The sequence below is a fragment of the Capricornis sumatraensis genome, chromosome 4, assembly GCF_032405125.1.
Source record: "Capricornis sumatraensis isolate serow.1 chromosome 4, serow.2, whole genome shotgun sequence".
Classification (NCBI taxonomy): domain Eukaryota; kingdom Metazoa; phylum Chordata; class Mammalia; order Artiodactyla; family Bovidae; genus Capricornis; species Capricornis sumatraensis.
The window spans coordinates 159353128-159379934 of NC_091072.1; the positions used below are offsets into that span (position 1 = coordinate 159353128).

The 26807-nt window shown below is 60.9% G+C and overlaps 1 protein-coding gene across 3 annotated transcripts; it reads left to right on the forward strand.

Annotated features, from left to right (window-relative positions):
* Window positions 1-364: 364 nt before the first annotated feature.
* On the forward strand, window positions 365-26607 carry PRR5 (proline rich 5). 3 transcript variants are annotated; one of them, XM_068970342.1, is made up of 8 exons: window positions 365-504; window positions 9370-9450; window positions 12840-12888; window positions 14339-14396; window positions 19035-19126; window positions 19455-19595; window positions 24084-24219; window positions 25749-26607. In XM_068970342.1, exons 1-8 carry the CDS (start codon window positions 365-367, stop codon window positions 26225-26227), a joined length of 1176 nt encoding a protein of 391 aa, XP_068826443.1. In that variant the 3' UTR covers window positions 26228-26607. The 3 variants fall into 3 exon arrangements, with proteins under 3 accessions (XP_068826443.1, XP_068826444.1, XP_068826445.1); XM_068970343.1 differs by having other exon boundaries at window positions 382-504; window positions 19040-19126; XM_068970344.1 differs by having other exon boundaries at window positions 382-504; window positions 19040-19126; window positions 24084-24146.
* Window positions 26608-26807: the final 200 nt, after the last annotated feature.

Below are 26807 nucleotides of genomic sequence, written 5' to 3' on the forward strand. Positions count from 1 at the left end.
GCCTCTGTGCACGCCCTCTCCAGAGGCCACGCCCACGCCCCGCCCCGGCCCTGCACCCCGCCCCCTCAGCCCGGCCCCGCCCCCGGGCCCCTTTTGCGCCGGGTCCGCGCGGTATCAGCCGAGCTCCGGGCGCTGCGCGCCGCGGCCGTTCGGAGCAATGATTAACCCGGCGCGGCGGCCGGCGTGGGGCCCGGGGCGGAGGCGCGGGGCCGGGGCGGGCCCCGGGAGGGCCGCCCGGCTTCCTGCTTTCGCCCAAGTTTCCTCGTAGAGGGCGCAGCGCCGGCTGGGGCCCGCGGCGCGGCGTGGCGCAGGGCGCGGCGCGGAGCGCGCGTGGGCGCGGAGCCCGCCGCCAAGGGAGGTCACCATGAGGACTCTCCGCAGGTTGAAGTTCATGAGTTCGCCCAGCCTCAGTGACCTGGGCAAGAGAGAGCCGGCCGCCGCCGCCGCCGCGGACGAGCGGGGCACGCAGCAGCGCCGGGCCTGCGCCAACGCCACCTGGAACAGGTAAGGCCGCGCCCTCCCGGCCGGCCCCCGCGGATCCCAGAGCCGGGGGGCGGAGGGGGCGCCTGGAGCGAAGGACTGTGCCCGGGGGGCAGCTCTGCGCCTCCTAGGGTGCGGAGAACTCGCTCCGCCGGAGTTATGCGGGCGGGGAGGGAAGTTTAGTGCAACGTGTTTCTAGAACGGAGGGACGAGACCGCGGGCCCAGGGCTGGTCCCAGGGACACCCCTACCCCACCCCGCAGCTGGTGGGTGGCGGGGTGGGCCCGAATCCCGCAAGCCTGCCTTCCTCCGGGGGTCTTCCCACGTCTTCGCCCCCCATGCCCCTGCTCATGGCAGCCTGGGAGGTAAATAGAGCAGGAAGTATTTATCCCATTTCGCAGATGAGCTTCGCGGGCGCAGTCGATGGGTTGCTCTGCTTCCTGTTTCTGCGTTTAGGTCCCTTTGGTCGGGAGTGGGGGCGGCCGGCTTTCCCTTGAGCGCGGGGGGAGGGCCCCTGCCCTCCCAGCTGTCAGCAGGGGTGCAGCAGCAGCAGCTGCCTGGCATTCCTGAGACGACCCTCCCCCAGCGAGCCCTTCCCAGACAAGCAGGGGCCGTGGGAAGTCCCACCCCCACCCCACCAGCTTTGTTTGAAGAGCGAGGCTGAGGGAATCCGGAAAAAGAGACGATTTGTTTAGTGGGGTTTCCCACCGTGTTTGCTCAGGAGCCCTTTTCAAAAACATAATTTCCACCGAAAGGAAAGTGGGAGGGGAGGAGAAGAGAGGGGCGCAGGCTGTCCAGGGGGGCTGTGGATGTGAGCCGCCCCCACCACTGCACACGCCCTGCCAGATGCTCCACCGTCTGTGGTCTGGGCCACCAGGAAACCAACTGTCAGCGTGGACACTCACCTATTCCTGAGCACGACGGGAAGCACGGGGCTGCCAGCCTGAGACCATCCTCTGCGCCCTTCGCTTCTGTCCTCTACCAGGTTGCGAGCGGCTTGAGAGTTAGGGACCAGTCGGCCTCAGTTTCCCCATGGGTCAGCGTTCCTTCTTACAGGACTGGTGTGGGGATAGGGAGGGAAGGACTCGCCTTGGGGCATCTCCTGGGCCCAGTGCCCACGTGCAGCCTTAAGAGGCAGTTCCTCCCCGCGCAGCAGTGAGAGAGAAGCAGTCCCCCTCCTCGACTCTCTGACCTGATCCAGCCGGAGGAGACAGACAGAGCTAATTCACATTCCAAGTCTGCCTCTTCCCTGCTTGAGAGAGTCACTGAGGCTCCCTGGTCCTCAGTTTCCTTGTCCTTAAAATGCCCACCTCCTAGGCTGTTGTAGGGATTAAAGGTGAAGATCTATACTCAAGCCCTCAGCATGTGTCTAGCACGTAATAGGTGTTTGGTAACTCACGACTCAAGCTCAAATTCACTCTGGGGACATGTCAGGGTGGGCCTTGTAGGGATAGGTTTTGGGGGGGGGGCCTCTCATGGGTTCCCAGGTGGCACTGCTAATAAAGAACCCGCCTGGCAGTGCAGGAGACCTAAGAGACGCGGGTTCAGTCCCTCAGTCAGGAAGATCCCCTGGAGAAGGGAATGGCTACCCACTCCAGCATTCTTGCCTGGAGAAGCCCATGGACAGAGGAGCCTGGCTCCCGTCCGCAGGGTCACGGAGAGTCCAACACGACTGGAGCAGCTGAGCACACGTGCGTGCTAGAAGTCTACGTTCCTGAGCTTTCACCAACAGCAGCTTTCTCCTGCAGTGCTCACCGCTACTCGGGGGTCTCCAGGCAGAGGTGGGGGCACCCTAGGATCGTCTCTGAGTCTTCCGGAGCCCAGGGGAGTGCCTGTAGGGAGAGGCCACATGGGCCCCCCCCCCCACTGTTTTTTTTCTTAACCTAAAGGAACTTTAGGACCTCAGAGCCATTCTGTGCCCCATCCCTGGCGGACTGTAGGGTGTGGCCCGGCCGGCAGCCAGCTCCCCCAAGGCTCCTAACCACCTGGCCTTGGACCCGTTGCAGCTGGACCTGCCCGGCCACACTCCTGCAGCTGAGCCCCTGCAAGGGGCCCCTGGCTCACTTTGCCTGCTGCCAGCATAACCCGGGGAGGGAGATACGATTACCCCCATTTAGAGGGGAAGAACGAGAGGACCAGGAGGCCTGCCCGCACTGATGCCGCACAGCACAGCGCCTGCTGTCCTCCCCCTGGCAGAGAGAGCCCTGAGTCAGGGAGGGACAGGGTCTTCCCCACCGGTGCTCCACGGGTATCACCAGGGGGCCGGGGCCTCTTCTAGCTGCAGCCTGCCTGCTGGTCCACCCCGACTCCTTGCAGTTTTCCCCAGGACAACAGCCTCGGGGCGCAGGGCAGTGCAGGACCTGCCTTGCTGAGCTGTGGATGCCTCATTTTGAGTCCAAAGTGAACCCCCTTTCTCTGTGTGGCCATGTTAGTTTCTCAGGGCAACTGTAAAAAAATTGGCACAAACTTGGTCCCTCTAGTCAAGGCTGTGGTTTTTCCAGTGGTCACATATGGATGTGAGATGAGAGTTGGACTATAAAGAAAGCTGAGCGCCGCAGAATTGATGCTTTTGAACTGTGGTGTTGGAGGAGACTCTTGAGAGTCCCTTGGACTGCGAGGAGGTCCAACCAGTCCATCCTCAAGGAGATCAGTCCTGGGTGTTCATTGGAAGGACTGATGCTAAAGCTGAAACTCCAATACTTTGGCCACCTCATGCGAAGAGTTGACTCGTTGGAAAAGACCCTGATGCTGGGAGGGATTGAGGGCGGCTGGAGAAGGGGACGACAGAGGATGAGATGGCTGGATGTCATCACCAACTCAATGGACATGAGTTTGAGTGAACTCCGGGAGTTAGTGATGCACAGGGAGGCCTGGCGTGCTGTGATTCATGGGGTCGCAAAGAGTCGGACACGACTGAGCGACTGACCTGAACTGAACTGAACTGGTGGGTCAAAACAACAAATTCTTTCTCTCCCAGTCTGGAGCGCAGGAGTCCAAAATCAGGTGTCCACGGGGCCTCGCTCCCTCTGGAGGCTGCAGGGGAGGGAGTGTCCTTCCTGCCTCTTACAGTTCCCCGTGGCTCCTTGGCCTCCGACCACACCGCTCCATTCTCTGTGTCTGTCTCCACCTGTGTCTTGTCCTCCCTCTCTTTCCTCTTAAACAGACACCAGTCGTTGGATGTAGCGCCCAGCCTAAATCCAGACTGGTTTTGTCTCAGAGTCCTTTACTAATTACGTCTGCAAAGACTCTGTTTACAAACAAGATCTAGGGCGTTGGGAGGACATGAATTTCTCGGAGACCCGCTGCAGTGACCTGGCCCAGTCCTCTGACCTCCCTGGGCCTCTGTTCCCTCATCTGGCTGTGGGACAAAACACGGAGCATGTGCCCGTGACGGGGGCACCCACGCGCCAACTGGCCATCCCTTCCTTTGTCCACTCATTCACCCACTGGCGCTGTCCCAGCCCCAGGCATGGAGTCGGGAGTCGAGGAAGGGGGTCAGGAGGTAAACAGGGCCTCAGGTAAACCCATGAGGCCTGAGCAGGTGGTAGTCAGTGCTAGGAAGGACACAACCATGGGGGAGTGTGAACACTGGCCACGCACGGCGGGGGACTGCGCTCCCTTCTCCCGTGGGTGCGCAGGGGAGCTCTGGGTGCAGGGCTGGCCCACCGGGCCGCACTCACGAACCAGACACTAGGGCAGAACCGTCGGAAGCTGTTTCCTAAGCCCCTGCGGCTGCTTTCCAGGGTGGGCTTGTGCCCCGGGCCCGGCCCAGGGCTGGCCCTGCAGAGGCCTGGGCGCCTCACCTGTCACCCCACCCACAGCCCCTCGTCCCCTCCCCAGGGGCTCGGAGGTGGCATGCTCTGTCCCAGTCTGTCCTTGTGCTGGCCCCAGGTAGCACCTCGCTCGGTCTGGACCCTTCTGTGTGTGAGGGGCCAGCCGGGGGCCAGGCAGAGCCCCCCAAACCCTGGCCTGAGTCCTGCATTTGGGCCACAGGTATGGACTATTAGGGAGCCCTACTCGTCGCCCGAATGCCTGAGCCAGTCGCCTGCCTGCCTTCCAGCTGTGGGTGCCCATGCAGTGCAGGGGCGGAGCCCTCTCATTCCTGCAGCCTGTCTCCAGGGCTGCGATGGCGGCCTGCAGAGAAACCAAGGCCAGAGAAGGAGAGCAACTTGACCAAGAGCCCCTGCTAACGCTGGGTCTGAACCCTGGTCTGACTTGAAGACACAGCCCAGGGCTCGTGTCCACTGGGGTCAGGCCGGGCAGGGGTTGGCAGTGGGAGCCCAGAGGCTGCAGCCCGCCCTGCTCATCCGCACATCCCTGGTCCTGGAGGGGCAAGGCGGGGGGTGGAGAGTGTCCTGTGCCCAGCTCTCCTCCTGGGCCCTGAACGCCACATCCCTCCGATGGGGGTGCCCACCCCCAACCGATATTGGGCCCTGTCCCAACACTGGGCATGGAAGAGGCTGCCTTCCTTCCCTGCAGCAGCCTGCAAGATGGGACCCCTGTCACCACCTTGCAGATGAGGACTCGGAGGCAAGGGGACCTGTCCAGTTCTAAGTCCAGAGCTCCTGCCACCACTTCATGGGGGTCTCTGGGTGGCCGAAGGAGGCTGGCTGAAGCCTCCAGGGTGACGGGTGTTTGGGAGTGGGAAGGGGAGGCCAGTGGGAGCCTGTGCTTGGCATCCCCGCCGCCCCCAGCTACTCAGTCTGGGGCACCAGGCAGTTAAGAGGGTGAGGGGCACACCTGGCGGAGGCCTGCACTCCTCGCTTGTTTCCTGAGGCTCCAGAGGCAGGTCCGGAGCAGAGCAGGCCTCCACCTCCAGGCCTCGCCCGTGGCCCCAGCCTTCCCAGGATCCGCTGGAGACGTGTTGTGTGACCTGCCAGGGCTTTGTCGCCTGCTCACTCTCTGCCAGGGTTTCCTACACGGACAGATGAGTGACAGGGAGAGGTGTGGCCAGGGTCCTGCCCTGCTGGGCTCCCACCTGCTGGCGGCCCCACGCCAGGGCAGCCAAGGCAGGTCCCCCCGGAGCCCCACAGTCAGCCCTGCCTCCCCCCGCCTGAGCACGGGGACCCCAGCCAACCCTGAGGGCAGCAGGTCTGGGCCCCATCGTGGGGGCCGTGGAGCCTCACTCAGGGGTCCTGGGCTTCTCTCCTCGCCCTGTGCTCGGGTGACAGGTGCTGAGACTGGTTCCTGCCGTCCTGTCTCCCTAGGTGGGCGGGAGGTCTGGAGAGGGCCTCCCAGCAAGAAAAGGTGATGGGTCGGCCTCCACTCGGGCCCCTGGCCGCCTGTGGTTTCCACTGGGCCACTGCCCGTGTCCCAGCTGGGCCTGCCCGCCTTGCTCGGGGAGGCCACGGGCTGGGGTTTCACTTCTGTTTGAGGGGAGAAGTCCCACATGGGCCTTGCCTCTCCACTCCCGTCCTCTCTCCACCACCCCACCCCTGCCCTGGTCTCCTCTCTATCCCAGCAGGGGTTTATTCTTGACCCAACTCAAAACCGTAGAAACTGCGTGGAACGTCAGCTGCAGAGAAATGGGAAGCGGCAGGACCTTGCCTGGCCGCCACCCCATTTGGAGCAGCCACATGGGGTGGGAGGACGGTGGGCCCCGGGCTCCTTTCTGGCCCCACCAAGCATCAAGTTGTATGTTGCTGGGCGTGCCCTGGCTTCTCTGAGCCTCACCTTCCTTCTGCGGCTTGGGCTGTCGTAGTCCCCACCTCATGCCATGGCTAGAAGGAGATGGAGAAAACCCCGAGGCAGATGGTAGAGCCGTGGGGGATGCTTCTAGGGGCACCCCTGCCCCCACCCACCCCCGCAGTCAACTCTGATGCTGTGTGTGTGACACACGTAACCCCACAGGGTGCTGTCTGTTTCCCAGTGTCTCCTACAGCGGCTGTGATTATATGAGTCCCATTGTATGGATGGGGAAACTGAGGCACGAGCGGTCCAGTCTTGGCAGAGGTGTGCAGCCGGGGCACCCAGGGCTGGGATGCAAACTGAGACCAGCCTTGGGGCTGGAGGTGGGCGGGGCAGGATCGGGGTCCACAGAGCAGGAGGCCAGGATGGCTGGGGAACTCAAGGGGGACCCCAGGGCTGGGCAGGGCGCTGCTCACATACGCATAGAGCGGTGTGAGGCCTGGGCTGCGAGAAGCAGGCGATGATCCAGACAGACCTCTCCTCTTGCAAAAGAAGATAGGGTCAAATACACTCCCCACACAGGGGGGAGGGGAGAGGGTCCTGACTTCATGGTGAGCCTGCAGGAGAGGGGACAGCAAGGATGAAGGCCTGGGGGGGTGGGGGGCGGTGCAGGTGACCCAGTGGGTGCTGGACCCCCAAGGGCCTCTGGAAGGCTTCCCCCAAAAGCCGGTCTTCCCATCCAAAGCCACGTGGTTAGGGTGGCCTCTGGGTGGCGGACCAGAACGGGCTGGGGTTCCTCCAGAACGTTCATTGGAGGCAGGAGGAAGGATTTGCAGAGGCTGCTGAGAACAGCAGGACCAGGCCCGGGAGGCTAAGGCCTTCCCCCGGGCCGTCCCCTCAGCCTGACGGAGGCCTGGGCCCCAGGGAGGACTCAGCTAGGCCCCTCTGAGCCTCCGGAGTGGCCAGGCCCCACGGGGCCCCACGTGCCAGCGCCCTGAGCTCCCGCCTCTGGCAGGATTGGGAGGGGCTGACCCCCTACAACCCCACCAGGCGCAAGTCCCCGGCTGTTCGGATTTCAGGGTGGCAGCTGCTGTCCGGCTTCCTGCCGCCGTTTGACTTCCCAACAGACTCTTACTTTTTTTAGCCTGTAAATGGGGAACAGCCTGCCTGTGTCAGAGCTGTAGGCCGGGTCCACACAGGCCTTCCCGCTGGAGGCGCGCGCAATCCCAGCCGGGACCACACTGAGGCTCGGGCCTGGCCAGGCTTTCATCCTCCCGGCCCTGGGGGCAGGCACGCTTGTGACCCCTATTTCTCAGGCGGGAAACGAGTGGGAGAGCGTGTGGCCCTGGCCACGTGAATAAGCAGCACTCCAGCAGCCCGCCCCTGGGTGGTCGGGCCTCAGGTCAGGGGACGAGGCACCTGGCCTGGTCCCCAGGCCTGTCCCTGCACTGCTCAGAGCTGCCTTCACCCACCCGGGGCGTGGGGGTCCTGCCCCTGCCCTGCCCCTTCTAGGGTGCGAGCCGGAAGCCCTGCCCACTGCTGGCTCCACAGAAAGTAGGGGCAGCTGTTGGGTGCGCTCGGTGGCCTCCTGGAACCTAGCCGCTCTGAACCTCAGTTTCCTCATCTGCAAAGTGCGTAGCCAGTCCACGTTACTAGGAATGGTGGGGCTGGGGAGAGCAGACAAGGGCTCTGGGAGCTTGGTAGCCGCCGCCTCCTCCATGGTGTGCACAGCAACAGGTGTCCAGCTGTCCCTAAACACCAGGAAGCAGTCTATGGTGCTGAGCCTTACAGCAGCAACCGGGTCCTAAGTGGAGGGCGGTGGAGCCACCAGCCCTGGTTCTCACTCATGGGAGCTTATGGCCGGTGGCAGGAACTAACATGGAAGTAAACGGCAAAGTGCCAGGACGTGAGTCTGCAGGACATGAGGGAAAGAGAGGATGTCAGGAGAGCTTCTTGGAGGCGGTGGCCCCTGAGCCAAAGCTCCAGCGTGAATAGTTACTTGCCTAATCCCATGGACAGAGGAGCCTGGTGGGCTACAGTCCACTGGGTCGCAAAGAGTTGGACACGACTGAGCGACTTCACGTTCACTTTCACTTTCACTTTAGTAGATAGCATAAGGACCACCCGCCCCCATAGGAGAAATGAATACAAAGACCCTAAGGTATGGAACCAGTACTTTGCTTGGTTGGGAGGAACCATTCCAGACAAGCCTTGAATGCCACATTCAGGCTTTAGGCTGTATCTGCAGGGCCCTGGGTGGAGACGGGTGCAGTGAGGAGGCCGACTGCAGTCAGAGGTCAGGTGAGTGTGAAGGAAAGATACGGTGCAGCGGAGATCTCGGGGGTAGAGATGGGCAGGGCTTTAGGGCCAGCTGGATGTGGAGGGCCAGGGAGAGTCAGGATGAATGTCACTAGCCAACTCATGGAAAAGACCCTGATGCTGGGAAAGATTAAAGGCCAAAGGAGAAGGGGGCAGCAGAGGATGAGGTGGCTGGATGGCATCACAGTGGACTCAGTGGACTTGAATCTGAACAAATTTCTGGAGATGGTAAAGGACAGAGGAGCCTGGCACACTGCAGTCCATGGGGTCACAAAGAGTTGGCCACGACTTAAGGACCGAACAGCATTTACCAGGCTCGCCTTTGAGCCAGGCGAGAGCACGCAGCCACTAATGGCACAAGGGCCTTGTGCTCTGAGGTTTATAGATAGTGGTGGGAACCAGTCAATGAAACAAGTCACCTATAAACACGTAGCTGCACTCTGATGGAAGGTAGACACAGACCACCTGGGACCTGAAGGAAGGACGTATGCAAAGGCCCTGCGGTGAGGGCAGCTTCCCCAGTGGGGCCAGGTGCAGACAACACAGATTCCCAGTTCAGGCGGTCAGGGGCCAGCTCAAGGGCACCTGGAAGCACAAGGTGGTTGTCTTTGGGGGTGCAGGAGGCCATCAGAGGGTGTTCCCTAGTGTCTGGCCTGGGCGCAGAAGGTTCAGGGATGCGGGAAGGGAGGCAGAGTGTGTGGAAGGTACCTGGGAGCTCAGTGACTGGTGACAGGGCTGGAGCTCTAGATGGGATCTGAGGCTCTGGGGCCGATGGGGTCCCGTGGGGCAGCCGATCTGTGTGCTCCAGGCCTGCCTTCTCTGCGAGAGGCCGTTGCCCAGCTTCGAGCCGAGCAGGCGGGGCGCCAAGGGAGAGGGAAGGCAGGCTGGGGCTCAGGACCTCTGTTCGGCAACCCTTTTCTCCCCCTCCAACCTCCCCCTTCAGCATCCACAACGGGGTGATCGCCGTCTTCCAGCGCAAGGGGCTGCCGGACCAGGAACTTTTCAGCCTGAACGAAGGTGTCCGGTGAGTGGCCGTCTGTCCTATCATGCGGGCCCGGGTCTGGGAGCAGTAGGAGGGCCGTGCTAGGAAGGGGGCACCCCAGGCAGGCCCCCCTGTCCTCTAGCCCCAGGTTCCACCCTTAGAGCTGAGGTGGGCAGTGACCGCTCTGTGACCCTTGACCCCAGCTGTGTCCCATGGCCTTCACACCCCACTCTCTGGTCCAGGACCGCTTTGCAGGGGAAACGGGGAGGGACTTGGGCAGTGGCTCAAGATGACGCCCACATTCCCAGCTGCCGTTGAGCATCGTGAAGGATATTTATTCTGTTACAAGTGGAAGGACCCACTTGCCTAATGATGGGAGTTTTGTTCCCAGAAAGGCCATTACAGCCCAGTTGAACGCCCCTTATTTCCTGCCAACGGTTGAGAACTGAACTCGGCTGCGGGAGCTGGGACAGACCAGCGTCGAGGGCATCTGAGAAGGCCGAGGCATTAGTCCTATGTTGTAGCGGAGGAGGCTGAAGCTCAGAGGTCGAGAGACTTACCCAGGGTCTCACAGCTACCTTGTGCAAGGAGGCATTTCCCACCTCCGTGCTCTTTCTCCCTCATGCCCCAGCCGGTGCCACCCTGTCCCTGCACCCTGGGGTAAACAGGCAGCAAACCTCTTCATCAGCTCGGGGCAGGAGTAAACGAGGGACTGGGACAAGGTCACCCCACCCCCACCCTGAAGGCCTAAGATGGCCCTTCAAAGTGTGAGTCGCTCAGTCGTGTCTGACTCTGCAACCCCATGGGCTGTAGCCCACCAGGCTCCTCTGTCCATGGGATTTCGCAGACAAGAATACTGGAGTGGGTGGCCATTTCTTTCTCCAGGGGATCTTCCTGACCCAGGGATCAAACCTAGGTCTCCTTGATTGCAGGCAGATTATTTACTGTCTGAGGTACCAGGGAAGCCCATATATGTTTGTTTTTTTTAAGATACAATTTATCCTTTTACAATGTACAGATGAGTGGTTTTTAGTGAAGTCAGGTGGGCCTTGGAAAGCATCACTACAAACAAAGCTAGTGGAGGTGATGAAATTCCAGTTGAGCTGTTTCAAATCCTGAGAGATGATGCTGTGAAAGTGCTGCACTCCATATGCCAGCAAATTTGGAAAACTCAGCAGTGGCCACAGGACTGGAAAAGGTCGGTTTTCATTCCAATCCCAAAGAAAGGCAATGCCAAAGAATGCTCAAACTACTGCACAATTGCACTCATCTCACATGCTAGTGAAGTAATGCTCAAAATTCTCCAAGCCAGGCTTCAGCAATACGTGAACCGTGAACTCCCTGATGTTCAAGCTGGTTTTAGAAAAGGCAGAGGAACCAGAGATCAAATTGCCAAGATCCGCTGGATCATGGAAAAAGCAAGAGAGTTCCAGAAAAACATGTATTTCTGCTTTATTGACTATGCCAAAGCCTTTGACTGTGTGGATCACAATAAACTGTGGAAAATTCTGAAAGAGATGGGAATATCAGACCATCTAACCTGCCTCTTGAGAAATCTGTATGCAGGCCAGGAAGCAACAGTTAGAACTGGACATGGAACAACAGACTGGTTCCAAATAGGAAAAGGAGTACATCAAGGCTGTATATTGTCACCCTGCTTATTTAACTTCTATGCAGAGTACATCATGAGAAATGGCTGGAAGAAGCACAAGCTGGAATCAAGATTGCCGGGAGAAATATCAATAACCTCAGATATGCAGGTGACACCACCCTTATGGCAGAAAGTGAAGAGGAGCTAAAAAGCCTCTTGATGAAAGTGAAAGAGGAGAGCAAAAAAGTTGGCTTAAAGCTCAACATTCAGAAAACGAAGATCATGGCATCCGGTCCCATCACTTTATGGGAAATAGATGGGGAAACAGTGGAAACAGTGTCAGACTTTATTTTTTGGGGCTCCAAAATCACTGCAGATGGTGATTGCAGCCATGAAATTAAAAGACGCTTATTCCTTGGAAGAAAAGTTATGACCAACCTAGATAGTAAATTCAAAAGCAGAGACATTGCTTTGCCGACTAAGGTCTGTCTAGTCAAGGCTATGGTTTTTCCTGTGGTCATGTATGGATGGTGAGAGTTGGACTCTGAAGAAGGCTGAGTGCCGAAGAATTGATGCTTTTGAACTGTGGTGTTGGAGAAGACTCTTGAGAGTCCCTTGGACTGCAAGGAGATCCAACCAGTCCATTCTGAAGGAATCAGCCCTGGGATTTTTTTGGAAAGAATGATGCTAAAGCTGAAGCTCCAGTACTTTGGCCACTTCATGCGAAGTGTTGACTCATTGGAAAAGACTCTGATGCTGGGAGGGATTAGGGGCAGGAGGAGAAGGGGATGACCAAGGATGAGATGGCTGGATGGCATCACGGACTCGATGGGCGTGAGTCTGAGTGAACTCCGGGAGTTGGTGATGGACAGGGAGGCCTGGCATGCTGCGATTCATGGGGTCGCAAAGAGTCGGACACGACTGAGCGACTGAACTGAACTGGACTGAACTGAACTGAACAGCTTGTACCACTCTCACCACTATCTAATTCCACGACGTTTTCATCACCCCCACCCCTCCCTCCCCGCCCAGACGCCTTAACAGTCACTCCCTATCACCCCCCCACCACCGCCGCCGGCCTCTGGGAGGTTCAGCCCACCTCATCTGCATGGGTTTGCCCAGATGTTCCCTATAAGTGGAGTCATAGGATAATGCGCATGGCCTTGGCGTCTGCTTCTTGCCCTCAGCCCGGTGCGCCTCCACGCCCGGGGCTTGACTGGGCTGGAGCGGGTATCAGCGCCTCACTTCTTTTCATGCCTGGATAATACCCCATTGTATGAAAACACGCCCTTTTGTTTCCCCAGTCCTGTGCTGACAGACGTTTGGGTGGTGTGCACCTTTCGGCTGTTGGGAGCATCCGTGTAGGAGACCTCGCGTGGACCTCTGCTCCCGCTGCTCCAGGGTCTGCACCTAAGGGTGGGGTTCAGGGGTCCACACCGAACCTCAGGTCTACACTGAACCTTTTGAGGAGCTGCCCAGCCGTTGTCCGCAGTGGCCACGCCGTCTTGTGTTCCTTCTCACCGAGTGTGAGGGGTCAGTTTCCCCAGCTTCTCCCCGGCAGGTGTTACAGCCTGGGACCTTGATTCTGACAGTGCCGGGGTGGGTATCGGGGTCTGGGTTTGGTTCCAGCGGTGACTGGCAGTGGTCAGCCTTCCCCTGACCTGACTGATAACGTCTTCCCCCGCATTACTGGCCACTCGTCTGTCTTGGAGAAGCATCTGGCCACATCCTCCGGTTTCCGGGCCGAGGGGGTTGGTCTCCCGCTGCAGGTGACCCCCACCCCACCCCCACCCTCACCAGCACCGTGGGTTCTCTGACTCCTTCTCCCCCACCCCCACAGGCAGCTGCTGAAGACGGAGCTGGGGTCCTTCTTCACGGAGTACCTACAGGTGGGTGTGCTCTGCTCCCCGTCCGGCCCGGGGTTGCTTCCTGAGTCGGCCTGAAAGGATGGGGTAGGAAGAGGGTGCCTGCTCCTGGTGGGCGCGTGGCGCGCTGGGCTCGAGGTGTCTTCCTGGGCGTGACTCAGTTTCCCCAGCCAGCCAGCTTGGGTTGTTGGGGCGCTTACGCGATCAGAGGCAGGTGAGGACTCAGAACCCTGCCTGGCACGGGGCTCAAGGTCACTTTTGTGACTGGTTGTCCGCCTCTTCCTGGAAGATCAGGGTTGGTTTCCAGAGTCCCAGTGTTCTTCATCTACAAGCCCTGGGCTGTGTCGCCCTGAGCCGTGTGGTAACAGTGTTAGCGTGGCACCGAGGTCACCCTTTCCCAGGTGCTGCAGAAGCCACAGGCCTGCAAACAGAATGAACACACTGGGCCCCGGGGCCCCCGAGGTCGCACAGGCAGGAAGGCCGAGGTGGTGCATGCAGGGGTGTCCTCATGCAGGCTCCCCAACACCCTCCGGGAGAGGGGAGGTGAGAACCAGCCTGGGGCTCCTCCCCATCCTGTGGGTGTAGGGTTGGTTTTTCACTTAACAGCTTTATTGAAGTGTGAACTGATACATTGCATGGCCTGTCCTCTGAACAGTGCGCAGTGCGGTGGTGTTCAGCATACTCACAGCTCTTCTCGGGGGCACAGACAGCTGTCCCCACTGTCCGATCCCAGGGCTTTTCCGTCACCCCGAAGGGAGACCCTGTCCTCGACCCCTTTCCCTTCTCCCCGCAGCCCCAGGCCACCACTGATCTGTTTTCTGTCTGGATCCGCCTGTGTGGACATTTCACATCGGTGGGACTGCATAGCCGTGGCCTTTTAGCCTGGCCTCTCTCACTGAGCACGGCGTTTTCGAGGCTCCTCCACGTCGTGCCTGTGTCAGAGCCCCGTCCCTTTCTGCAGCTGAGTGACGTGCCCTCGTGGGCCGGGGCTGCTCCTGGGTCCTTGGCCCCCGGACTGTTCCCGCCCTCTGGCTGCTCCAGCTGTTGCGAAGGCCACCCAGTGTTGCTCGAGGGGTGGTCCCAGGGGCTGCTGTTTGAGCTTCAGGTGGCCCATGGTCACGCTCACGCCATCCTTCGGTCACAGAGCCCCTCTTGCCTGAAAGACCCTCCTTCCACGTGGGGTTCAGGGGCGGCTACCTGCCCAGCCGCTCAGCCTGGAGCGGGAGACCCCGGCCTGGCCTGTCTCTGGGGGGCAGGTTGGGGGTTCCTTACCCACTTCTGTCTCAGAACAACCTGGTTGGGTCAGTCGCCCGTGTCCACTAGGGGAGCTGAGATCCCAGCTCTGGGGCAGGCGGGCTGTGGATCGTCAGTGGGCCCCTCCCCCTCGGGGCCTCGGCTGCCTGCTGGGAAGTGTTGGGGGCCCTGGGTCCCCACAGCCCGGGGCGGTGACGGCATCTCCACGTGTGCCTTGCAGAACCAGCTGCTGACGAAAGGCATGGTGATCCTGCGAGACAAGATCCGCTTCTACGAGGGTGAGTGTGGTGGCTCAGGGCCAGGAGCGGGTGCCGGCTGCTTGAGGGCGTGGCGCCTGGGCACTCTGGCTTCACCTGGGCTCCACCTAGGGCTCTGGGGAGGTGGGGTGGCCCTCCCAGGCGAGGGGGCTCAGAGGGGCAGGAGTGATGCCTCAAGGGCAGCGGGGCCAAGATCTGATCTTGGGAAGGGACCTTGATGGGGCCCTGGAGGGCCGAGGGATGTCAGGGAGAAGGCCTCTGCTTCACCTCACTGCCCACGAGGCTCTCTGGCCCCCAGGGACCCCGTCCCAGCAGCCTGGGAGAACCCCCATCAGGATCTTTGAGGACCAGGCGGGGAGTGGTCTAGACCCAGGACATGGCAGAGCGGGTCGTCCCCAGCCAGAGGAGCAGCTGACCTGGGCTCCCGGCCGAGGTTTGGGGCCCCGTGAGGCCTCTGGGTCATTGTACCCATTTCATAGCTGGGGACAGGGCAGCGGTGGCCCTCAGTTCATCCAGAACCATGGTGTGTGTAAGAGGTGGAGGTGGGATTGGAACCCAGGGCATCCGGGTCCAGAGCACATCTCCTTTGCCCTTCTAGGGACCGGGCCAGGAGTCACAGCTGGCCTCTCCACCCATGGCGGCCCTCAGAGAGGAGAGGGGGGCTCCTGACCGGGCTCAGAGCTCTGGAAGGACAGGCCAGGTCCCAGAAACCTTGGGTTCCCCATGTTTGTGGGCTGGAGGGTGATAAATGCAGGGTGTTCACCTCCTGGTAGGGGTGACTTGGCCTAGAGATGAATCGAGTTATGCAGAGAACCCAGCTCAGGCTGATTACGTGCTGTTGCGGGCCTGCTGTGTGCCCCGCCCCATGTGGGACAGGCCCCTCTGTGCCAGAGCCAAGCCCCACACACGCCCCCCTGTGCTGAACTCATCCCAGCAGCTTCCATCGCCCAACTCACCCGACAGACCCATGCAGAAGGTTCCATCATTGTAGCCAGTGAACGCTGGGGACACTGAGGCACAGGGGGGCTGAGTCACTCACCCAGGCTACACGGCCCCTCCCTGGCAGCCCAGTGCCCGAATCTGCACTCCTCTCTCTGCTGCTCCAGGTTCCCGCTCACATCCTCACTGACCCTGGAAAGCAAGGGCCTCAGCCCATTTCACAGAGATGGAGACTGAGGCCTGGGGCACTCAGCATTAACTCAGAGCTGTGTCCTCTGTCCCTTCTGCACCAGTTCTGCGTCTGTTGGGTGGAAGCGGCCAAGGCAGGAGCCTGAGAAGGGCCGTGAGAACCACAGATGTGGGGACAGGAGGCACAGGCCACTGGGGATCTGGGCGGCCTTCCTGGAGGAGGTGGCACCTGAGCCGGCAGGAGGATTTCCTGGTGGAGGGGCCCTCCCACACCCCTCTCCTGACTTGGCACATTCCAGCAATGCCTGCCCTCCCACCAGCTCCGGCCCAAGGGAGCTAGGCCCTTTGGAGAAGAGGCGCTTTGTGCAGCTTGGTGGAGTCTTGCCCATGGTGGCTGTGGCCACCAGGCCACCCAGCAGGGAGCACTAGCCCCATCTAACCTCCCCTGGCCTCGGGGACCGGCACGGAGCTCAAGGCTGGGGGCCAGAGGGCCTGGCCTCCAATCCCCAGCTAGCCACAGACACGTCATTTCCCTCTGTCCCCACCTCGGTGCTGGGGGTCAGGTGGGCTCCATCAGTGCACTCACTACAGGTCAGGCCCCGGGGGGGACCTCTGGGGAGCTGGAGGTGGACCTGGGCCTTGCCTGGCAGGGGCTAACAGCCCAGCTGGGCACACAGACATGGAGCAGACAGCGACAGTCCAGTGTGATCGGTGTCAGGAGGAAGGGAGGCCCTGGGGAAGGGAGGGTTGGCTCTACCTGGCAGTCAGGGAGGGCTGCATGGAGTCAGGCCTTGAAACGTGGTCTTTTCAGGAGGACATGTGGCCTCCTTCAGCCCATGCGGTGGGGACAGGGGCCAGCCACACCCTGAGAGGCAGCCTTGGGAGCCCACCCCACCCCACTGCCTTCTACCCCAGTTTAAGTCCCAAAGACTGCTCCCTGTGGCCAGCCATGTCCTCAGCCCATGCCTCTGCTGGGAGGCAGGTGGCCCCACACGGGGCAGCCCCAGGATCTTGCCACCTGCCCACTCCAGCCTCCAGTGAGGCCTTGAACGTTGCTCCTGAGCAGACTGATTCCTGGAAATGTGGGAAGCTCCAAGGGGCCTTGAAATGGCAGCCTCCCTCCAGGGAACACATTCAAGGTGACAGTTCCAAGGACTCAGCTACAGCTGGGGTCATTTCTCAGCAGGCAGACACTCAGGGTCTCAGGGGGACCCAAGGGTCTTGCGTAGGCTCCAGGCCTTGGACTCGGCCTTGTCCTGCAGGAATCCCGGCCTGTTAGAGGTCAGGCCACCCACCTCCGCTGCAATGACCCTCACACGCTCACCTCTGAGCCCCTGCAGTGGCCTTTCCAGCTGCCCTGGGGTCACTGCTGTCCCCGGGCTGCCTTGGACTGAGACCTGAGCAGAGGTCAGCCCGGCACATCTCTGTCTCCGAGGCCTGCATGATCAAACCAAAGGAAGGTAAACAGGCTGACCAGACCCCCATCCCAGAACCGGCTCAAGGGCTGTCCAACCCCTGGGCAGTCCAGGTCCTGCTGGGTTGGTTGCGAACCACAGAGGTCCACTGGTCAGCGTCAGGCTAACAGCGAGTGCCTGCTACGTGGCAGCGCTCAGCCTACTGAGCGTGGACACGCGGATCATGCCCATTTCACAAAGGACCATACTGAGGCTTGGGCTGATGGGGGCTTCCTGGGGCCAGGCTTTAACGCCACGTGCCTGCCTCACCGCTGACAACCCCAGCGCCCCCCCACCCCCAGTCCCCGGGCGGCAGAGCGCCCAGCCAAGAGACGGGGCCGAGCCTCCTGACCCCTGGTCTGCGTGCTGCTCTGCCCGGGCCCGTGCTCAGTTTTACAAGGTCTCCTTTTCTCCTGCATTTCCGCCAGACGCAGGCCTGGCGCGCGCCCAGAGCCGCCCCACGGCCGCCCGGGAACTGAGCTGCCTTTCTTCTCGCCTGCGACGGCGGGGACCTCAAGGGACCTTTGTGTGCAGGCCAGGCTCCTCAAGGGGTGGGCACCCACCGTCCTGGGTTCCATGCAGCCCACCATGGAGCCCCCGGGGAAGACCGGGAGCTGGCCACCAGGCAGACGGGTCATATGCAGAGACCCCCTCCTCCCCACGGTCACCCTCCCCCTGCCAGGCTGCCCTCTCCAAGCCTGGCACCTCCACAGACCAGGGGACTTTACGGGGGGGGGCACCCCCAGAACGCAGGGAAAGGGAACTGAAAAGGAAGGGCCCTTCACCGTCCTGGTTCCCAGGGAAACCTCCAGGAGCCAGGTGTGGGTGGTGTGGTCTGGGAGGCTGGCCAACCTGCAGTCTGCGGCCCTGGCCACTCGGCTCCCAGGGACACTGACCCACCACGCCCGCTGTGTCCCCAGCCGACAGCTGGTCTGGCTTCCCGCTGGGGGTCCCGGCCAGCAGCAGAGGCCTCAGCGACACACCCTGGCAGCCTGCTCGTCCTGAGCCGGCAGCCTTCACCCCGGCTGTCCGCTTGTTCCAGGCAGGAGGGCTAAGGGTTCAGCACTTGGCATTTCCTGGGGATGCCCAGAGCCAGCGCAGGAGTACCTCAAAATGTCCCTCCCCTGAGGGTCTGTCCACCCTGTGGCTGGCGTCGCTCCTTCCTGTTGTCCAGATGCCTGCTTCCCATGTGTCTGCCTCTGTGGTTTCTGTGCCGAGGGTGTCAGCTCACCAGGCAAACCCTCGGCTAGCACCTCCTCCAGGAAGCCCTCCCTGCCTGACTCCCTCCTGCCTGGGACGGGTTTCAGCTGTTGAAGGCCGTCATCCTGGCTCCCCAGGGCCCACCCTAGGCAGCCCCAGGTGGTGGGGACAAGGGCCCTGAAGGAAGAGACCCTCTCCAAAGCCCAGCTCTTCATCTGCCTGGTGGGGTCACTCCCCGCCCCCCACCGCTCCCAGCCCCGATTGCTGCTGTCTGTCAGCGTGGTGGGACTCGGGCAGTTCAGGCTTAGCTGGGTCCCTGGTGCCAGGCCTGGCACAGTGTAGGTGCCCTGCGAGTGTCTGTTGGGGGAGACAGACAGACAGGGTGGCGGGGGCCAGTGGATGAGACGAGGTGTGAGTAGAGCACCCGGGGGCTTGTGTGTGGTGCAAACAGGAACACACACACCCATACCCTCTCTGCCCCAGGCCCTGCTTTGTCCAGTTTCCTTCTGTCAGCTCTGGGAGAGGAGTATTAACAGCGGCCCCCGCCCCCGCACCGCACAGTTTGCAGATTTTAGTTCCCCAACCAGGGATAAAACCCACGCCCCCTGCAGTGGGAGCACGGAGCCCCATCTCCTGGGCCACAGGGCAGCACCCCCCACACAAACCCCATTGTTTTTGTGGGGAAACTGAGGCACCAGGAGGAGAAGCAAGGGGTCCCGGTCTATCGACCCGGCCAGTCCGGGGGTACCTCCAGGGCCCCGCGTCAGCTCCGGGGACCGCGCCCTCCCCGGGTGCGAGGAGGTGATGCGTGGCTTGGGAAGACAGAAAGTATCTGCCTTTGCCCCTGGGGTGGTGATGACGGTCCCTGTGCCCACAGGACAGAAGCTGCTGGACTCGCTGGCGGAGACCTGGGACTTCTTTTTCAGCGACGTGCTGCCCACCCTGCAGGCGGTCTTCTACCCGGTGCAGGTGAGTGGTCCGGACCTGGGGGTGGGCGCGCCTCCACTCTCTGTGGGCCGTCTGTGCCTGCGCATGCTGCCCCCTGCCGAGATGGACGGAAGGCAGCCCCCTCCCCAGGACCCCAGGAAGACCTGAGCAATGCTCGGTACCCCACGCAGGAGGGTCTCTGTGTGTGACAGTCACCCCTCCCTCGCCCAAGGAAGCTGCGTGGGGCCCTCTCTCCTCAGAACAAGGGTTGTCTGGGGAGGAGGGCAGGGTGGCCGGGGGCCTGGGGGTCAGCGGGTTCGTCCCGGTGTCTTGGGGGCTCTCGGTGACAGAGGTGGCCACGTGTCTGCAGGGCAAGGAGCCGTCGGTGCGCCAGCTGGCCCTGCTGCACTTTCGGAACACCATCACCCTGGGCGTGAAGCTGGAGGACGCGCTGGCCCGGGCCCATGCTCGTGTGCCCCCCGCCATCGTGCAGATGCTGCTGGTGCTGCAGGTGGGTGGGGCCCCAGGCACGGGGGCAGGCTCCCTGGGGACAGAGCCTGGTTCTTGTCCATGTGAGACCCATCAAGCAGGGACCCTCGGGAAGAACCAGGGAGGGGGAGGAAGCTGCCGGAACAGAGGAGGAGGCTGGCCTGGAACCCTGCGGGAAGCCGGGGTGTGTGGACAGAGTGTCCCCGGGGCTGGGCCCAACATGCCCCCATCCAGCGGTGGGGCTGGCGACCACCGCTTCCCACTCCCTCCAGCAATCCCAGACCTTCCTGTTGGACCTTTCTGCAAACCGCCACACCCGGTCATGAGCACGGCACCCTACACTGAGCCAGCTTACCTTGCTGTCACAGCTCGGGGGGAGCACCATCAACCACCCCACCTCACAGGCTCACAGGGAAAAGAAGAGTCCTTGCTTGCCCGAGGCAGACAGGCTCCAAACCCAGTTCACTGTCCTGAACCCAGACTTGCATGTGCAAGTCCTCCTAAATTAGGGTCTGTGAGGTTGGTCAGCGGGGAGACCCAGGGCAGCTGGTTGAAGATTGCAGAGCAAGGAAGGGGCCGATGAACCTTGAGGGCTGAAGGGTCCAGAGGCTACTCTCGGTGGGAGTTGGTTGTCCTGGCAGTGAAGCAGGGTGCCAGGCCTGCAGTGGGCATTTCAGAGGGATTTAGGTCCGACCTGGCTGGGTTTCTGTTGATGGACAGGGCTGTTGATCCAAGGGGACAACAGAGGATGAGATGGTTGGATGGCATCACTGACTGGATGGACATGAGTTTGAGCACGCTCCGGGAGTTGGTGATGGACAGGGAGGCCTGGCATGCTGCAGTCCGTGGGGTCGCAGAGTTGGACCCGACTGAGTGACTGAACTGAACTGGCTGGGTTGCCCTGGGTCAGGGAGGGGCAGGGAGCAGCTGGAGGGACTTTGCATCTCGGCCTGCCCCCTCATCTGTGTGATGGAGTAGGACCACCTCCCTGGGGGCAGGTTCAAGGATGATGGGAAGAAACCGGTGCCGAGTCCTCCATGGTGCTTGCTCTTGGCGGCAGGAAGTGACAACACTGGGATTTCTAACTGAGGAATAAGGTGTCACCTTGATCCCAGGCTTCCCTGGTGGCTCAGTTGGTAAAGAATCTGCTTGCAATGCAGGAGACCCAGATTCGATCCCTGGGTTGGGAAGATCCCCTGGAGAAGGAAGTAGCAACCCACTCCAGTATTCTTGCCTGGAAAATCCCATGGACAAAGGAGCCAGGCTGGTGGTAGTCCATGGGATCTCAAAGAGTCAGACGTGACTGTGGGACTAACTTTTACTCTTTTTTCTTTTTGATCCCAGGAGGGCTTCCCTGGTGGTTCTGACAGTAAAGAGGTCTGCCTGCCTGCAGTGCGGGAGACCCGGGTTCATTCCCTGGGTCGGGAAGATCCCCTGGAGAAGGAAATGGCAACCCACTCCAGTTTTCTTGCCTGGAGAATCCCATGGATGGAGGAGCCTGGTGGGCTACAGTCCACGGGGTGGTAGAGTCGGACACGACTGAGCGACTCCACTTTGATCCCAGAGCAGCTCCTGGGTGGGGGCCAAGCCAGGGCAGTGCTGACCCCTGGTGGTCCCTGTGCCTCGTGCAGCTTCTGGGCTTGGGCCCGTATTCCCCCAGCATCGTCCTGCCCCGCCTGGCTGCCATCCGCACACCAGCCTCAGCCCTTTGCCCTTGCCTTGCCCTCCACTTTGCATGGCCTTGTCCCAGCCCCACGGTGAACTTGACCCCAGTTTTCAAGCCCCAGCTGGACCCGGTCAGCGTGTGTTGAGGGCCTGCTGTGTTCTCCAAGCGCACTGAGTTCCCCAGCCTGCTGAGTTCCACCTGTGGAGTCACAGTTCCTTTTCCTGGGGTCCTGGAAGCTGAATAGCAGTCATGTCCGACTCCTTGCAACCCCACAGACTGTAGCCCGCCAGGCTCCTCTGTCCATGGGGATTCTCCAGGCAAGAATACTGGAGTGAGTTGCCATGCCCTTCTCCAGGGGATCTTCCCAACCCAGGGATTGAACCCAGGTCTCCCACATGGCAGCAGATTCTTTACTGTCTGAGCCACTGGGGAAGAAGCCCTGCATCTGAGCTCACCCAAATAACCCAGCCCTGGGGCCCCGTTTCCTCACTGTGCAGTGGGGAGCAGAGACCAGGCTTCATAAACAAGTCCTGGGAATGAAGGGACATACGGTTTGTGCACCGGCCAGCACAGCTCAGCAGTAACATCCTCACTCACAGTGCTGTGGTTGGGGGCGGGGACAGTTCCTCCGTGTTCATCTGGATGACTTCTGGGGGCGTCCATAGGGCTTCCCAGCTGGCCCCGTGGTGAAGAATCCTCCCAAAGCAGGTTCCATCCCCGAGTCGGGACTGTAGCCTGCCAGGCTCCTCTGTCCATGGGGTCGCAGAGAGTCGGACAGGACTGAGCGCAGTCACTCTGGGGTCTGTAATAAGATGTTCCTTCTTTCATTTCTTTGTTTTGTCTGTTTATTTGTGGGGGTTTCTGTTCGTTTGCTTTGGGTTGGGTTTTGGCATGCAGAACCTTAGTTCCCCAACCAAGGACTGAACCCATGCCTCCTGCCTTGAGAGCACAGAGTCTTAACCACCGGACCCACCCGGGAAGTCCCCCCCTCGTTCATTTCTGATGTTAGTCATGTTTATCTTCTCTTTTGTTCTTCAGTAGCTTGGCTAGAGGCTTGTGGATTTTTTGATCTTTTCAAAGCTTTTGGTTTTGTTGGTTTTCTCTACCCATTTTTGTTTTCCGTTTCACTGACTTGTGCTCTATTTCTTTTTTCCTGCTTACCTTGGATTGAGCTTGTGCTTCTGCTTCTAGTTTCCTAAGGTGGAAGCTTAGACAATCAATTTTAGACTTTTTTTATTTTCTAATGTATCCATTCAGTACTTTAAATTTCCCTCTAAGCACTGCTTTTGATGCAGCCCATAAATTTGAATGTTACATTTTCATTTAACTCCAAATATTTATAAATAGGTCTTGAGATTTCTTCTTTGACTCATGTGTTAACCAGAAGTGAGTTGTTTAAGCTCCGTGTATTTGGAGGTGATCGGTTATTCTGTTTCTGGTTTAGTTCTTCTGTGGTCTGAGAGTAGACATTGATTTCTGTCCTTACAAATGTGTCAAGCTGTGTTTTACGGCCTAGAATATGGTCTGTTTGAGAGAATGTCCCATGTGAGCTTGAGAAAAATGTGGATTCTGCCGTTGGACGAAGTTGTCCATAGATGTCGATTGTATCGCTTGATTGATGGTGTTGTTGAGTCCGTCTGAGTCCTTCCTGGTTTTCTCTGCTGGATCTATTTCCGAGACCAGTGCTGGAGCCGCTAGCTGCGGGAATGGATTTCTCTGTTTCTCCTTGCACCCCCATCACTTTTGGCCTCCGTAGTTTCCTGTTCTGTTGTTAGGTGTGTGCACATTAGAGATTGTTGTATCAACTTGGAGAATCAACCTCTTTATCGATAGCTAATGATTTTCCTTACTCCTGCCAAATTTCTTTGGTCTGAAGTCGGTCCAGTCTGAAATTGACATGGCTTTTCCTGCCGTGGTGGGTGAGCTGTGATCTGTTAACACATTTAATCTCTTGCATTCCCTCACTTCTCCTGTGCGTGCGTTTGTGCCCTTTAAGTGGCTTTCTCATAGGCAGCATAGAGCTGTATTCTGTTCCTGTTCTGAACTATCATTTAACATTAACTTGGGTGTGTCTTGTTTCTTAACTGCTGGCAGTCCTTTGAGAATGATCCATTCATTCGGAAACATTCTTCATTCAGCAGCGCTCACTAAATCCTGCTGTGAGCCCAGCCCTCTGCCGGGGCTCACAGCTGGGTGGGCAAGACCAAGGCTGTCCCGTGGGCAGCCTCGTTCCTCAGGCCTTGGTTCCAGTGAAATGGGAGCAGGTGGAAAGCCCTTCAAAGCTCCGGGTGAGGGGAAGTGTTGGGAGGAGCTGGACAGGACCTGGCAGCGTGGGAGGGGGACGGATGGTGCTAACAGATGGGAGGGGCTTGACCGTCCAGCTTAGATGCTGACCTGGACCTAGGCCCCGCCCCTGGGGGCAGCCTTGCCTGCCTGCAGTGCTCCGTGGGACAAGTGGGTGAGGTAGGGGCCCCGGCGATGAGCTTGGCCCCAGTGACTGCCCAGAGCTTCTGGGAAGCCAGCTCACAGCTGTCCGGGTGGGGGTTCAGGGTACCTGGCCTGATTTGGCCTCAGAGCCTTCTCCATGGACATCGCAGCCTCCCAGCCACGCCGGCTGCTGTGGGCAGCGGGCCCCCACGAGAGCGTTGAAGCAGGAAGAGGCTCAGAGGTTCCAACCGGAGAGACGCCTGGAAAGGGAGGGTGCAGTAGCCCCTGCCATGGGGGCCAAGACCGAAGAGAGGGGGTGGGTCGGGCCATTTGTGGTGGCCTCTGAGCTGCACTCGGCTGGGCTGGGAGGCAGGGGATAGGCTGACCAGTGACCTTCCTGCCCTCTCCCTCTCGCAGGGGGTGCACGAGTCCCGGGGCGTGACGAAGGACTACCTGCGCCTGGAGACGCTGATCCAGAAGGTGGTGTCGCCCTATCTGGGCACCTACGGCCTCTACTCTGGCGAGGGGGCCTTCACACACTCCTGCATCCTGGGTAGGGGTCGCCTGGGCCTGGGGTGGAGGGCGGGGTGGCCCCTGGCCCCATCCACACCTCTGCCTGGGAACCCCAGCCTCCAGTGAAAGGCCACACCGAACCAGAGGTGCAGACGCAGCAGGTCTGCCCCGAGTACCCACCGGCCATGTGGCGTGCGGATCACTGGGCACACAGGGTGGATCACTGGGCACACAGGGTGGGTCACCTGGGGGTCCCTCCTTTAAGGGCTGCCCTGGTGGGCAGACAGCATTAGTGGTGTTGCTTGTGGCTCCTCTAAGAGCCCCCCAGAGGCCCCTGCATCCGCCACAGAAGTCACGTCCATGCTCAGTCCTGGGGTCGGGGTTTTTGCTAGGACCTAGCACGTGTAATGACCCAGAGCCCAAGAAAGTCAGGCTTATTTGGGGGCTCCTGGGGTGTGTGGAGGGATTATGGGGTGGGTGTGCCTGGGCGTCCTGGGGCTGCTGGCCCCCTTGGTTCAGTCAGCAGTGTCAGCTGAGCACCTGCTGGGTGCCAGCTTCTGCTGTTGGTCCTGGGGTTCAGGGGGGACCACACCCCACTGTCAAGGGTTCTTGCCACCAGGGGAGGCAGACAAGTGAATAAACCATCCCCAGATGAGTGCCCAAGGTGACCCCTGCCAGGTGACATGAAGTGACCCACGCCATGGGTGAGGCGCTCAGGGAAGGCCAGGCCGGGGGCACAAGGGCAGGGAGGACCTGGGCCTGGGACAAGGTACGTGAAGAGGACCCGGGGGCCAGCTGTACATTGTATGTCCAGCGGGCCCATCCACCTGCAGGTCTGAAACCTGCCCAGCGGCATGCCTCCGCTCAGGTGGGCCCCAGCAGCTGGAGGAAAGCTTTGAGCCGCCCCGGCTCGTGCGGCCCTGGACCCCGAGACCCCTGCCAGGCCAAGAGGGAGCCTGTCTCCCGTGGTCCAGGAATGGCCCCTGGGCCGCTGGCCACGCTCATCCCTGCCACCTGGTGGTCGCTGCATGGAACCGCAGGTCCTGAGCTGGGGGGCCTGCGCCCCGCCCCCATGGTCGTCCTCTCCCCGGGGTTAAGAATAAACCCCAGCCCTGCCCTCATCCTCTGCCCCATTTCAGCGTTTGCCACTGCCTGAGCTGTGGCCCCCAAAAGGGGTTTCTAGTCTCCCCTGACACACACACACACACAGTAGGACCGCAGCTTTGAGGGTAGGGACTCTGTCCACCTAGGTAGGTGCTGGCGTGTAGCAAGTGCTTGGGCCTGGTGACTTCCCGCGGGTCGGAATGAGGAGGCCCGTGCACCAGGTGCTCCTGTGCGAACGGGCGATTCCGTCGAGCCCCACCCTGCCCAGGCTGAGGGGGTGGGCCGCGGAGAGGAGGAGGGACCCCCGACCCCGGGATGGCCGCAGGATCCGTGGGTGCGGGGCCCGGACTCCCCTGGAGCGGCCGCTCGGTGCGGAGCCGGGCGCGTGGTGGCTGCAGGAACCGGGGTTGCTCCGCGCCTGGCCGGCCATGCCTGCTGATGCCCTCTCCGCCTGTCTCTCCGCAGAGAAGCACTACCTGCGGCGCTCCCGCTCGGGGGACGTCCTGGCCAAGAACCCGGTGGTGCGCTCCAAGAGCTACAACACGCCGCTGCTGAACCCCGTGGCGGAGCACGAGGCCGAGGGCGCTGCGGTGGGCGGCGCGGGCATCCGGCGGCACTCGGTCTCCGAGATGACGTCCTGCCCCGAGCCCCAGGGCTTCGCCGACACGCCCGGCCCGGGGCCCGCTGGTGCCTTCGGCACCTCCCCGTCGTCGCCCCCGTCGGGACCCTGCCCCAACAGACTGTATCCGCCGGCCCAGCCCCCCAAGCCTGGCCCGGGCGCGGCCCACGGCTCCCCGGCCTCTTCCAGCCCCGAGAACCTGGTCGACCAGATCCTAGAGTCGGTCGACTCGGATTCGGAGGGGATCTTCATTGACTTTGGCCGGGGCGGAGGCTCAGGCACGTCCGAGTTTGAGGGGGCGGGGGGCCGGCAGAGCGTCGTGTGACTCCAGCCTCGCAGTTCTACCGAACCCGCGTGTGTGTGCAGTGCCTGAGCGCGAGCGTTTTCTACTCTCCCGTCCGGACCCCTGTCGACCTCGGCCACTTTGGCATTCCTGTCTTTGTCAGAAAGACTGTTGCCAGATTCCCCCACCCACCCCCAGCACCTTTGTTCTGGGGAGTTGGGGGCCCAGCAGGTGCCTGGCAGCCTTGTGTGCGTGTCTGGGCATGGCCTGCACCCCAGCCCTCCAGCATCCACACCACGGAGACTGTGAACCCCTCAGCTTGGCCAGGCCCCTGGAGCGACCCCAGGGTGGATGGCCGACCCACCTTCCCTCTGTCACTCGCCTGGGGCCACAACGAGAACACCTGTACTCCACTCTGCCCCAGACCCTCCAAGCAGCCTGCCCTTGCTCTGCCCAGGGCGGCCGTGGGTAGGGATTGGGTGGAATAAAACCTGTCTACCTGGCTCCCGAGCTGTGTCTGCGACACCAGGCCCCGTGGACATCTCTGCAGGGTCTTCAGCCCCAGGCCACTCACCGGCTCAACAGGGCCTCCCCTTCCTGTTCTTGGAGGGGACGGGCTCCC